This window comes from Engystomops pustulosus, chromosome 2, assembly GCF_040894005.1.
Source record: "Engystomops pustulosus chromosome 2, aEngPut4.maternal, whole genome shotgun sequence".
Lineage (NCBI taxonomy): Eukaryota > Metazoa > Chordata > Amphibia > Anura > Leptodactylidae > Engystomops > Engystomops pustulosus.
Window position 1 is genome coordinate 227,311,605 of NC_092412.1, and position 15,459 is coordinate 227,327,063.

Consider the following 15,459-nt stretch of genomic DNA (forward strand, 5'->3'; position numbering starts at 1 on the left):
CATAGTTGTAATATTATTGTGTGGGATTTACTAAGCGTTGGCTTAAGGAGTGTCTGGAACAAACATAGAATTGCGCTATAACCACAAACCATGCTACATACCCCATGTGTGTGCAGTCCAATATAGCTACCTCACTGGGTCTGTACTGTTACTGTACTGCCGATCCTCATCCTTAGGTTTACAAACTGTGGGACACATTAAAGGGGTTGTCCGAGAGTATTGAAAAAAACTAAAGGTGACCGGAGGGGGCTGTTTAAAAAAACAAAGATCTACTTACCTTCCAGCACCCTCCGGTGTCCCACGCTGCTGTCGTAATATATATATTACTGTACATATGGGAAGATGAAAAATGCATTGTATTTTTTTTCTTTTTGGTGAAAAGTTGGAATCCAAGTTGGGGAAAAAAAAGAAAGAAACGACCAGGCTCATTTAATGCTGTGGTGTGCTATCTGGCAACGGCATTTATGAGTATTTTTAGTTAGTTCTTTTCTAATACAGTATCTCGGACCACAGGTCACTGGACACTCTGCAGCAACCATGCACATTACTTACCATCAAGCTGTCATTTCTTCTGAGCACAGAGAAGGAGAAGGCAGGACAAGAACAGAAGTGACAAGTCTTATAACAGGTGTAGACTTTGCCTGAACTTCCAGTTACCTAAGTAAAAGGTATAAACACTGGATTATAACTGTTATCTAATTTCATAAATAAGTCACCTAGGTCCAGACATATTATATAGCTTCACAATTATGGTATAATATAATGATAATATATATAAGACTGTTGTTATTGATATAACTAATAAATGAGTGTAACAGTATACTACTACAGTGATACATAGTCAATTATCAAACATCTAAAGACTCAATCAAATAAAGTGTACATACATAGTTCACATAAAGTGACAAACACAAAGTGCAACAGTAATACATACCAGCAAGGTGTCTGTAAGGTAACACACCAAACTATCAATGTTACAATAACTGAATAAAGGTCCCGTTTTAGATTTCTGGATTTCCAAGCTGTCAGCAAGAGGTGACGAACCATGTGAAAGAGTCAATGCGATCCTTTTTTGGTTAAGCTGCTCTCGGATGGGATAAATTCGCTAAAAAATTCTGGACGACCTTAGCAAATTCAGTACAGTTGACGAGTAGGAGTCAAAGAAATTTTTTGGGCTTAAACTTTTTAGAACATACATAGAAGAAGTCTTCAAATAAGTTTGTGAAGATAGACTTCAATATCAGATTGGCATGGGATGTCCAAAAAGAAGTAACCCAAGGCAGGGCCGGCACCACCACTGGCCATACTTGGCCAAGTTCCGGGACCCAGAGTTGCTGGGAGGGCCCACATAAGGTTGTAAATAATGAATCCATGGGGGTGAAGGGGGCTGTATCTAGGGGTGCTTGTATAAAAAAAACAATGGGGCTGTATATAAAATAACCATGAGGGGGCTGTTTGGAATGATAAACAAGGGAATATTTTAGGGAACAGGAGATTGTTTCAGTTTCCAAATTTTTAAATGCTGCCACGTGAGTTCACTGCAAAGGGGCCCACTGAGGCTCTGTTGCCCAGGGGCCTACTAAAACCTGGAGCCACCCTGCCCCCAGGGATCAGCTCTTCTAAGCAGCTTATCAAAAGAAAATAGCTTACAGATCCATGTTCTGTGTTGTGATTGGAGCAGTTCACTACAGATCAGCATCCGCTTAGAAGCTGCAGTGACTTGGTTCAGCCACTACCAAGAGAATGGACCTGTCTGCTTCTTTCTCATGCTCTTTGCAATATTTGGTCCCTGCAGTCAAGTCCTTTAAAGGGAACCTGCCATGCAGCCATGTAATTTTTTTTAACATTTATTTTCTATAGAACAGAGCAGCAGACTTTTTGAAGAAAAACCGGGATTGTTTTGGCTAGGATTCCAGCACTATTTTAATAAAAACTGATGAACCCCATATTATATATTATAACCAATAAAAACTACAACTCATCCCGCAAAGAAAAAGCCGAAACACAGCCTTGTAGCTGCCATTAAAAAAATTCTACTCAACATGCAAAATTGTTGGGAAAAAGTTAAGATGAGGATGAATAAAAGACAAAAAGTGCTTAGACTTCTTGGTCAGATACATGTTGGTCACCAAGGGGTTAAGTAGTGCATTGCATGCAGTGATGTATCCCTGGTTCTAGGAAGTCTGACAGCAAATTTGGCTGCTGCTCATGTCACATAGAGAAACTCTTCTTTCCCATTTACCACCCCCTGGAGACCCGTCAAGGAAATGTCTGACCGTTTACAGCTGCCAAATTCTAATTCTGACCCTTGGCAGGAAGACAAGTCTCAGTCTGTATATAACTATGGATGAAAAATGTTTACAAGCATAATGGTCTGTACTACCAAACACACACTAAGCAGCAGCAGCCGCCCCAGCTTGTGGGAACGTACTGGAGAACCCGGATACTGGAGCCGTCTTTGTACACTATCACGAAGAGCAGGAATCCTCCTGCAGACAACCAAACATTCAGCAGCAGAATCTTGTCCGGCTAATAAGGAGGGGAAATACTACAGAGGATTCTTGTACTGTAACATCTTTATTTCATAGAATATTAAATGGCGCCACTAAGGAGTCAAATTTGTAAAGCAGAAAACAAGCCCTCATATATCTTTAAATAATAAAAAAGTTATGGCTTTTGGAAGTTGAGGGGTAAAAACCAGAAACACAAAAAAGGTCTGTGTTCTTTAAAGTACACCTACCATCATGGATCCACCTAATAAGGTGGATCCGGTAGCAGGTTCATCTATTGTACAGCAGCCCAATCCGTTAGAAATCTTTTATCATATAAATATGCTAATTATCTTACGTGGCTACTGGGGCGTGGACTAGCCGTGCTGTGGAGCGGGAGCTACGTCCACGCCACGCCCCAGTGGCCTCTTTGATTACCTCCTCCCCCTCTTGTCTTCAGCGTGCAGCTCACAGCAACTCCTCTGAGAAGCCGGAGTTCTGCGCATGTGCAGTACCTCTGGTTTCTCAGATAAGGCACTGCCTGCCCTTGGCTCTGAAGCCATAGCTGCTGTGCATGAACAAAACCCTGGCTCAGCAACAAGTGCGCGCAGCTCGGGCAGGAGGGGTGAAGTAGCCGTACCTACTCATGTGCAGCAGCTCTGGCTTCAGAGTGAAAAGCACATAGCGCCTCATCTGACAAACAGGAGGTACTTCACATGCGCAGAACTCTGGCTTCTCAGACGAGTTGCTCCAAGCTCCACGCTAAAGACAGGAGGGGAAGAAGGAATTCAAAGAGGCTACTAGGACGTGGAGTAGCTGTAGCTCTGGCTCCATGGTGCGGCTAGTCCACACCCCAGTTGCCATGTTATATAATTTGCATATTGTAGCAAAAAAAATGGATTCAGTTGCTGTACAATAGATGAACCTGCCACCAGATCAACCTTATTAGGTAGAGAGTAACTGCCTAGTCACACAGCAGATGCTAATGAAAGGTACAATATAACATATCTTTTTTTCTGTAAAACCAAATTTTTTATACAGAAAAACTTTTTGGCAGTGTATGTCCTATGCTCTGTGGGGACTGGGGGAGTGCTAAAAATGGGTCTCCTGGTGACAGGTTCCCTTTAATTAGTTTTATTTTATAATTCACAAAATTTTTTGGCCTCTTAAGTAGGTGGGGTTATCACCAAGATGGCCGCCACTGGAAACTACAAGTCCCATAATCTATTAGTCCTCAGTAACTCCTCCTCCCTCTTATGCTCTGCTCCGAGTGATGATAGAACAGACTGTCCTGCTCTGTTACCATAGTAATGATGTGTAACTGCCATCTCTGCACACCTCCCTGAGATGACCTTTTACCAAAACACTGGCCCTCCTGGATGCACTGCAACCTACCAACTACAACCAAACATAGTGGTGCTCACATGACCTGCCCAGGCCGCTGCAGGACACATGATGTGGACATGTGACTAGCGGCCATTTTCTGTCCTGTGTCTCCTCCGTACAGAGGAAATCAACGGACTGACTAAGGAGCCAGTAACATTTTAATTCTTCATTACAGTCTATGTCATCAGCATTTTTCTGCTAAGGGGAGCAACATTTTAAATAAGAACTACTGTATATACTGGCGTATAAGACTACTTTTTAACCCCTTAAAATAATGGCTACAGTGGGGGGTCGTCTTATACGCCGGATATACGGGGGCCGCACTGTGTGAGGTGTTTTTTTTCCCCGTCAGCGCGCAGAGAGCCGCTTCCTGGGACCGCCGCGCATGCACGGCAGTCCGCCTCTCACAGTCATTAGAAGAGGCTTAGTACGCGCTGACGGGGCGGCGCGCTGTATGCTAATGCAGCCGCCCTGTCACAGCGGTCGGCGTCACAGAGCTGGGGGTCACAGGCGGCACTTACAGAAGCATGTCGGATCTTCATTAATATCGCAGCTTACAGTTATGATCACCAGGCACTTGCTCTATTGTTTGTTTTGCAAAGTTTTAAGCAGACATTTTTTCATTTGGGAGAGGGGTAGTCTTATACAGTGAGTATATACCAAATTCTATATTTTTAGGGCAGAAGTTGGGGGTCGTCTTATACGCCCAGTCGTCTTATACGCCGGCATATACGGGTAATTACATATTAGCTTATATTTTAAGGACCCATTTGTATATGAATTATTCTTATTCCTGGAATACCCCTTTAAAGTTATAGGTGGCTTTAACAACAAATCCCATAAAATAATGAAAAAGGGAGAAAAAAGGGGAAAATAATAGCAATGTATGAAGTGAGATCAATATAAATCCACCCACATAGATACCGTTCAGCTCTAAATATACACAGGAAGGTTTTCCCTCGCTTGCATCTCTAAGCAGACAATACATTTTCCAAAGCCTAAGATTATGTATGACACTTCACTAGATGGATTGATAACATGAGTAATCCTCAGTGGTTCCCATAACACCGCCAGGACTCATACACAGGCTGCAGGCTACCGGTATCTGGATGCAATGTGTGGAGAGATGTTTCAGTACTCAGGCCAGCTCCACACCAAGATATCACCGCAAAGCCTGGCAGCATGTACAAACTGAATCACATAAAAATAATACATCAGGGGTGTAACAATTGTGGTCCCTGGGGAAGTTACTGTGACCCTGGAGGTTAAAGGAAATCTACCATTTGATTTGATGCATTATGAAGCAAACACACCTTGAGAATGCTGTAGCTACACTGATGCAGGATCATATCTTGGTTAATCCCTGAGCGGAGTGGTTTTGCCGATAAAACACATATAACATTATGATAATGAAGCTTCTATGGCTGGTTCAGCCCTTCCCCTAGCAGGTGAGTTTTTCACTGCAGGAGAGGATGATGTAATTTCTGGGCAGAATAATCCATTGCTGCACCATCCCCAATCTGCTGTGTATGAGTGATCCAGCTCAGTTTGAGTAGTCATGTCTTGACTAACTTCCATTTGTAATTACAAGCTCTGTGTAATGTGTTTATCTTGGCAGCCAGCCAGACCCAGCTTTCCCAAGGTCCTGAATGTTATAATAGTTTTTTCAGTAAAACCACTCAATTATTCTTTCTCCAGGCACAACACAGGGATTACATCATCCTCTCATGCAGTCATGTGCTAGGAGAAGCGCTGAAGCAGCCACACAGTAGCGAGAGAGCTTCATTATCATGATGTTATATCTGTCTTATAAGCAAAACCACTCAGATCAGGGATTAACCAAGATATGATCCTGCATCAGTGTAGCTACAGCATTCTCAAGGTATGTTTGCTTCATAATGCATCAAATCAAATGGTAGGTTCCCTTAAAGGAGGCCCTCATCTGTCAGTTGGCAAATCATGGGTCCACAAGGACAGAGAATCAATTGTATCTGTGTCTTTGAGATGCACATACGATTGATTACAAGAGCAGCTCAGGCAGAGACGCAACTATATGCTCTGCCTGCACTCTTTCTATGGCGCAAATGGCATGTATCACATCATTTGCATTGTGTACCGTAAAAAACCTGGGCAGAGGGGGTTGCTGAAAATCTGATCAACTCCTGCTCTATAACAATGTGCCAAACAATTCTGAAATTGCACGGTGGCTGTGTGAGTAGCACTTCTGCCTTGCAGCGGTGGGGTCCTAGGTTCGAATCCCACCCAGGTCAACATCTGTAAAGGGTTTGTATGTTCTCTCCATGTTTGCGTGGGTTTCCTATCAAACTACAAAACATACTGTTAGGCTACATTCACACTAACGTATGGGGGACGTATATACGGCCGACGTATATACGGCCGATATACGTCCCCCATACACTTCTATGGGCGCACGGCACCCTACGGGAGCGGTACGGTGCAGCACACGTGCGGCACCGTACCGTTCCGTACCCGGGAAAAAGATAGGACCTGTCCTATCTTTTCCCGTAATACGGCGCCGTGCGCCATAGGTTGCTATGGAGAGGGGCGGGGTGAGCTGCGCTCACCTCCTCCTCCTCTCCCCGTACACTGCCGTTGCCCGCTACGGTACGGTACGGGCAGGCAACGGCAGTGTGAATATAGCCTTAGGTTGTTTAGGTTGTGAGCCCCATGGGGACAGGGACCAATTTGACATGCTTTGTGCAGCGCTGCGTAATCTGTGTGCGCTATATGAATTATTAATATTATTATTTTTATATAGAACCTCCTCCTCCCTAACATAATGCCTGCAGACAGGACACTATGGACAATCTGATCATCTCCTCCTGCTCTATAACATGCTGCATGCAGACATGACACTATGTACAATATTATAAGCTCCTCCTGCTCCCTAACATGCCTGCCGATAGGACACTATGAACAATCTGCTCAGCTCCTCCTCCTCTATAACATGCTGGCTGATGATAGGACACAATGTACAATCTGCTCAGCTCCTCTTCCTCTATAACATGCTGCCTGCAGATAGGACACTATGTACAATCTGCTCAGCTCCTCCTCCTCTATAACATGCTGGCTGATGATAGGACACAATGTACAATCTGCTCAGCTCCTCTTCCTCTATAACATGCTGCCTGCAGATAGGACACTATGTACAATCTGCTCAGCTCCTCCTGCTCTATAACATGCTGGCTGATGATAGGACACAATGTACAATCTGCTCAGCTCCTCCTGCTCTATAACATGCTGCCTGCAGATAGGACACTATGTACAATCTGCTCAGCTCCTCCTCCTCTATAACATGCTGCCTGCAGATAGGACACAATGTACAATCTGCTCAGCTCCTCCTTCTCTTACATGACATACCATCGCTAAGGCAGCATGCTCATAGTAATACGGTCTCATCCTCACTGTATAGGTGATGTTATTGACTAGAAAAATTAAAAGCACAATTATGATTGTCTTCTAGTGCAAAAACCAATAGAGAATCCTGGTTCCTACACCATCTTCTCATATCAGCTGGAAAGGTCTTTACACCTCCAAGAAAAATCTGAAATCAGTAAAATTTCCTTTTAATCCCAAGCAAAACAGGAGCAGAGTACAGCAATTTATGGATAAGCTTAGGAGGTAACATATACAGCGCTCATATATTCCTGGGATTCCCCCGCCCCATACATTTACATTATGTTACTGGTTCAACATTTAGTGTAGTTCCCAGCTATAGAACACAATCCAGATTTTCCTATTTTTAAGATATCCTCACAAATCTATTTAACAACATCCTATCTGAATTGAAATTTCCCAAGGGTTCAGTGTTGAAATAAGAGAACACAGGAAGCAGATTTACAAGATAACTGTACACATGTAAACTTTTCCCAGGGTCTTCAGCTGTTGGGGACCCCCAGTTATTATCCATTATCTATGGGGGAACTGTTCCCCTGTAGCATTACCTTGGGGGAAATAATGGGTTTCTTAGCCCTCAATATTTTAGTCCAACATAAATTCACTGTTAGAAATCCCTGGTGCCACTTATTCCACAGTGTTGCTGGGGAGGCATGTTATCCATGTGCCCAAGATAGCACATTTATTGGCTAGAGTATTGAGGTGGACCTGGATGAAACCTAATGATCTTTTTGAAGGTAAACCTTTGCTTGGATTACTGAAGTAAAAAAAACTTAGCTAATAGGCCCCCTACTTGGTTTGTGGAAACTGGACCCCGTGTTGGTCAGATCCCTTGGACTGAGTACAGTGCAATGGATGGGAGTCCCTGCATCAAAGTGAATTATGATGCAAGGAGTCCGACAGCCAGCCATCGTAACAACTTCTACAGGGTCGACACTGCCGTTTGGCTGCCAGTCAGGTTCTCCTGGTATCATAATTCCTAATGATGCAAGGACTCCTGTCCGCTGCACTGTCCTTGGTCGGTGGGATCTGACCAACACATAGATCGCTTTTCATGGACCGTGCATGTATTTAACAGCACTAAATGCTGTGCATTTTAAAGGACCAGTCAGTTCACATGCCAATTATTTTAACAGACCATGCCTCTATTCTGTTAAAAGTAGAGCATATACTAGTCAGAACCATTTTTCGCCATCACTCATAGGGGGACATGTATATTTATTTCTGCATGGTTGTTTCCTCTCTTTTTTGCAACTTTTGCTGTCGGTTCTCAAGTAAACCTCGGTCTGCATCTTGTGCAGTGCCTTATGCATCTTTATTTTCCAAATGTTTTGTGCGACTTTTCACTTATGTCTAACTTTTTTTGCTTTCTTTTGTGACTTTTTAGCCGCAAATCTGCACCTGGACCAGGGAAGGATTTTTTTTTTTCATGGATCATGTTTTAACATGTAAATTGGGATAATTCCACATGCTTTAAAATTTTCCACATTTAAGTTGCTGGACATTGTAAGTTTGGGTGTTTTTTTTTTTAAATTTATACATTTTTGCATTTATATTTTACTGAAATAGATTGGTTAATTCCAAGGGTGCAGTCACATATGGCGTTTGAGATGCCTTTATAAATGCATTGCAGAAAAAATGCATGTGTTTTACATAACATGCGTTTGGTTAGAAAGCTTTTTTTCTTCTGGAAATTTCTTCTGCTGGAATTGTAAGCAGCTGTGAAAATGTTAACACAGCTGCTTACACTTTCAACAATAAAGAGAAACGCTTTCAAAATCAACCAAACGCAAGATAGCACGTACAACACATGCGTCTCTGCCATGCTTTTACCTTCATATGTCGTCATCTCCCTGTGGTGTGACTAGAGTGCTTAAAAATGCAGGCCATGGCTTCAAATCCAAAATTTACAGTAGTGTCCACTTCAGTACATAAGCCCCCCTTACATGGCTTGTGTCCATGTGGATTTAAGACATTTGCAACAAAAAGTCTAAAAAAAAGCCAAAGAACGCTGTAGCTACACTAATACAGAAACATATCTAGTTTAATCCCTGAATTGTGTGGTTTTGCTGAAAAAAAAAAATTAGAAAAATTATGATGAGGCTCTTGATGATGTGGCTGCCCCGGTGCTTCTCCTCTTACCGTAATTATGCACTGCTTCGGAGAATGATGTAATCACTGTGTTGTCCCTGACAGGCAGAAGTAATGGATCGCTGCACCATCCCCCAGCTGCTGTATATGAGTCATCCAGCTCAGCTTGAGTAGTCCTGTCTGGACAGTTCAGGAAGCTCCGTGTAATATGTTTATGAATTGCATACTGCATGCAACCAACCCAGCTTTCCCAAGGTCTTGAATTTTATAATTGTTTTTTTTTAGCAAAACCACTCGGAATCAGGGATTAAACAAGATATGTATCTGCATCAGTGTAGCTACAGCATTCGCTGATGGTTCACAATGCGTAAAAAACAAATGGTAGATTTCCTTTAACAATTTTCACTTGAATATGGATTTATTGTTGAAGTTCGGAAAATCAATTGTAAGCAGTGTCATAAATGATGTTATCATTATAATACAAGGCATGGCAGTGAGATAACATACTGTATTTGCCAGACTTGGCAGCCGCCTTGATGACAGGCTCTGGCTGCAGAAAGCTCTCGGCAGATTTATTTACGGAAATATTTTTCTGCAGTGAAATTTACAGCTTTGCTTAGTTCACGTGCAGACTCACAGTTTACATTACTTGACCAAACATGTCAGCCAAAACAGAATGTGGCATTAGTCCGAAATTACTGCCTTAAAAATAACTTTGCATGTCAGAATGTACTTGTGAGCGCCACACGCTAAACCATCAGAAGGAGTCGTCTCAGCGCCCCCAGCCAAAGCAAATACAATGCTTTTTATCATAGGGCATTTATTTTAAGAATGAAAACAATAGAACATTTCTTCTATGTCTAAATTAGGTTACTATACAAGACAAGACAAATTATCCGCTTTATAAAAACCATACCAAAGCATAAATATATGCAAATCAACTCCAAAATTATTGGCATGAAGTAGCTTTTCCGGTATTCTGCGCCAGTCTCCATTCATTGCCTGTAGTGGTACTTTTATCTTTTTGACTGTAAAATGTGTCAAAATTTGTCAAACTGTTAATGAGAATTCTCATGGTAAGTAATATGACCAATATCTTAGCGACATCTCCCAGCCCGACTGCGGCTTGTATGAGTAGCACTCCCATGTGAGTGGGTTACGATGCTACCCTGGCTCATCCGTTTAGTGTAGCCAGAGTCATTCTGAAACCTAGAACATAAATTAGAAGACTCGGAGCTTGATTGAAGTTTGACCACAAGATAAGACCAACAAATCAACACTGAAAGTGAATGCATAGATACACATATACAGAGGGAGTCAAAAGTCTCAGAACACCCTTTTATTTAAAAAAAACGAAAGAAAAAAAAAAACAAACAATCTGAATACCCCAGCAAGTAATGGGTGAAAGTAGCTTTTTGGGTATGTCCAAAGCATAGACGACATCTTAAAAGCCATCATACTGGGCAAGTTTTTCCAATGGGAAGATGGTATGTAGTATCTCAAACAAAAAGAATTGCATTGCCACAATACTATTTGCAATATATTTTAGCATTCAAAAACTTAAAGGAAATATTAGGGGGAAAATAAAATAGATTTCAAAAATTTGTGATTGAGCCTTAGAGGCTCTGGGGCATCAACAGAGCCCCTGTGGGCTCTGCCTTGTTTTAATGTATGTACTCCTTGGCTGCCTGCCTCATGCGGCCCCTACTGTGAATGTGTGTTAACTGTAGCAAACTGTGCACAATGCATATATCTGATGACATGAAATCAAAGCATGCCTGCATGGACTACTACTCCTCTTTATCCCTCCATGCAGGCATGCTGTGGTTTCAATAATCATTGTAAGAATAAAGCAGCAGCTCACAGCAGCTCACCAGCCAAGATATCTATCACCATGCAAAATAAAACGGCAGCCACATTCAATAAAACGGTAGCCACATTCATCAAGAGTCCCAGGTGCATGTGATCCCCAGCTGGCCAGCAAGTGAGTATTGGATGTAGAAATGCTGTGATTTCATGTGATCAGATATATTCATTGAGTACAGTTTGCTAATGTGAGAAGGCTAAAAGACCTGAGATGTTACCTTGGTCACAGGACATTAATAATAAAGCATGGGATTGAGGTGCTGGATTCAGCCCGAAGAGGCCACGCCCAGCTGGAATCACTATAGATATCCCTGGATACCAGGTAAAATTATAAAGTTGAATATATGGGGATCTGAGGGAAACAATTTTTAGCTAAATGAAGGATGTCCGATAGTTACTAGGGCTTTATGGGAGCCTGCCACTAAGTGTATTTGTGAAAAATGTGGTGAGAGATCTTAAAAGGCTTTTCTCTTCATAGAAATGTGTAGCATGTCCTCAGCAACCTCGCTGTCACAGGTATTCTCAGAAATATAAAAACAATATATATGGACAGTTCATGGTATTTCCCTGATCTATACAAAAGGATTCCCTGCCCGATGTGTCCTCTGAGGATTTCCCTGCAGACATATACTAGGATACTGTACTTATCTGCAGATACTTATCTGTAGAATACGATAAGACATTCAGTACCATAAATGACAGAAACACGGTATTGAACTGTTATAAAAAGTATCGAACAAGTACTGAGGTTTCAATACATAATATAAGCAAGCATAGTTATCCAGGTGACATTGTATACTGTAAGTGACTTTGGTATTTTTATGGGTGCAGTGTGGAGATGTGCTCCAAGGAGCTGAAGACATCTGGGGGTGAATGTGTAGAACATGTGTAGCATCAGTCACTAGTAATGTTGTCAGAGCCTTCTGGTTAGAGTGTTGGTGCTTTTTAAAACTTTGTCTAAATTCAGTGGGTCGAATATTGCATGGGATCAGGGGTAGTCTGCTGATTATACTTGTTTTTCCCAAACAAAAACCTGGGTAGAGTTCTGGGTTTAACTGCTGGGAAACCCACTGATCATGAACATGACACCTACATGATCCATAGAACAGGAATTCCGTTCACTAATGTGTGGAGCATCAGGGCGAGCATGCGTTCTGCAGCTCCATTCTATTATATGTGGTTCACCGACTCCGCCGCTCCTTCCCGCTCCCTAGATCCAGCATTGTGCCCACTTCAATCTCCTTTAAAGGAAATCTACCACCAGAATCAAGGATTGAAAACAAAGGACAGATACGTGCTGGTGTGTGCCCCCTCAGATAGATTTCACTCTTCTTTTAGATTCTTATGCCCTGTTTTTTTTTTAAAAAAACATCTTTAAAAATTATGCAAATGAGACTGAGGGGCTCCAGGATTTATAGCCGCTAATGGAGCCCAGAGCCCCTCGGGTTCATTATTATTTTTTAAGCCTTTTTTTTTTTCTTAAAAACAAGGGCAAAGAGGGCACACACCAGTATGTCAGTGTGCTTGGTTTTAATCCTTGATCCTGGTTTTAGATTTGCTTTAAGTCTTGGTAATTGATAATGCACTCCCTGACATTCATTCCTGGTTAATTTATGGTGAACGCCAATTTTAGACATGCCAGTGTCTAAAAAAATGTCATACAGGCATAAGGCATTTAAGTCCTTCCCCATTATGCCAACAGAAGGACCACCATTCAGTTGGGACAGGCGCTTCAGATCCTTTGCAAAAAAATAAAAAATAAATAAATCAGCTTGATAAATGCAAGGCACATGCACAGTTTACATGAGCTGATCTTTCTAAAATATTACCAATCCATCTAGATGTATATAATGAAATGATCCCGTCCTTTATGTGTTGTGTAAACAGTCGGCAGATGAAAATGTTTGGCTCAGGTTAGAAGCACTTATCATCTCAGCCCTATTTTACGGGGTTATAAATGTATGCAACTTTTGTTTATCTAATAATTAGACACTGGCTCTGCGGAGTTCTTGGATAATGGATACTGCTTTTGTCTGTGGAATGACACTCCATTATTTAATGGCAGCATATTATTTTATCTGGAGAACACAAGGTCGCTGGAGATATGCTTTGTTATTATTTGGATTGCAGGTTCTGTTATCTGGAAGCCAATTATTCATCAAAGTTCTACAAACAAAAACGGCAAAAAAAAGTAAATAGTCATACAAATGGCATTTGCTGTTACAGTGGGGGGCAATATTCACTCATGGGAAAGTCAACAACAGGTGGAGATAGTCGCCCAGATCTCAGTTTTCGAGCAGACTACGACTTCATTCACACCTGATTTTTCCCTATGTTGTTAGGATATATTGGGAAGATTCCAGACATGTCCTTACAACGGAGGGCAAAGACACGCATTTAGTGGGATATTTAGTCTTTGGCCTCCCACGAGGAATAAACATTGGCAGCAGCCAGTGATTGGTTGCTGCTGATATTCAGGGTGTTTTCTGAGTGGCGTCACTGTCCTTATATGGAGAGTGACATCACTGGGAACTCCCCTCCTGCTGAGTCGCTAAGCAGAGGCCTTAGGAGGGATGCGATACGTTGCATTTGTCCCCTGTCCTCTATTGAGTGTATATGTCGCTCAGCAGGAGGGAGCTGGATGGAAAGATGTAGTTTGTATTCTGTGTTTAACACAATGGGGCTCATTTACTAAGGGCTCCACGGCCGCAATTTCGTCGGGTTTCCCAAATTTTTCAGTTTTGCGCCGAATTCCGCTGGGATTTTGCCGCAATCACGCCGGCTTTCACGCGACAGAAATGGGGGGGCCGTGGTCATCAGAAAACCCAACGGATTCGGAAAAACCGTGGAATTTAAAAAACTTAATGTGTCGCAAGATCAAGCACTTCCATGCACCGGGAAGAAGCAGGTGAACTCCGGCGGACCACGGCGCAGCAGCAACACCTGCTGGATATCGAGTGCATGACCTTAGTGCAAAACCCAAATCCACGTCAAAGAACGCATCGCTGGATCGCGACTGGAACGGGTAAGTAAATGAGCCCCAGTATATGATGTATACCGTGCAGATGGAGGCAAAAAGGAGGCCACCAACTGCCTGCATATGTTCAGCGTATACAGTAAGAGCTTCCCTGGCGTATCATATAAACGTGATGCGATCCTAGGCTAATTCTTCAATACTAAGGCCCACCATTATATTTTTTGCTGTACTTTGAGACTGTACTTTGAGTTGTGATCTCAATGGAAAACAATTGCACAGACAATCTAGGACCTAGAGCGTTCTTTGTAGTTCTGGTTAACAGATTGGGCTACAATGATTTTTTTTTTCTTTTAAAACCCCTTTAAGGGCGTTGTCTAAGGAACAAAAATACAATTTTTCGATTTAGACTCGCTCCAATGGAATCAGCCTAGGAGTTGAGTGTCATGAAACTCCCTCAATCCTCACACCCATCACATGTTATTGCAGGGGGCTAGATTATTGGCTTCATCATATAGATGAAACGCTTTTGAAACTCAAAGTTGCGATTCTGAAGGCAGTTGATCTCCTCCAGAACAAAGGTTTTTTAACTCTCTTTATAAAGCTTTGTTCCCATTTTCATGAATTCTTTTGTGTCATTTCTTACTGGTTGGCAATGGCAGAAATTGTGATGTCCTGAAAGGGCAAGGTAAATCACATCCTAATGTTCTTTGGAGGCCTCTTGTTGGTCTCTACTGTTTAGAAACATGACCCATAACTATTCTTCCATGGTCTGAAGGCTTTCATAGCCTCTATACTATAGACACTTCAAAGGATGAGGCAGAATTCTATTTGGTTTCCTAAACCCACTTGTCACTCCTCTAAATTTAGGAACAGCACAGGAAAATCCAGCTGATTTGTTCATCTCCGACTTCCACAAAAAGTGTATAGATGACGGGAGACCATTGATTTGTGTTTAGACTTGCAGAAAATGAAGGACATGGGGTCAGCAGATGGGCTGGTTGTATGCCATGAGATTTCAGGCACAGTGGCTCTCTCGTGATAGATTTCCGCTCTTTGAGATACATAGCTTTCTCAACGAAAACAAACAGAGCTGTTAATCTTCGTCACGCCATGCTCTGTCCCTGTGAAGCCAGATACAAAGAAGGACAGTTCACCCCTTGATTCTCCAGAATTGTAAAGTGTTGGCTTCTATTCTAAGCTGCCTTCTTACTTTTGCAAACTGGTTGTGTGAAC

At 42.2% G+C, this 15,459-nt stretch overlaps 1 protein-coding gene across 3 annotated transcripts in view; it reads right to left on the reverse strand.

Annotated features, from left to right (window-relative positions):
• Positions 1–15,459, reverse strand: part of ZSWIM7 (zinc finger SWIM-type containing 7) — an 83,895-nt gene that overhangs the window by 9,156 nt on the left and 59,280 nt on the right. For all 3 annotated transcript variants that reach the window (XM_072138388.1, XM_072138389.1, XM_072138390.1), the window contains one exon: positions 553–657. In XM_072138388.1, coding sequence (XP_071994489.1) covers positions 553–657 — 105 coding nt within the window. The remainder of the gene's footprint in view (positions 1–552; positions 658–15,459) is intronic.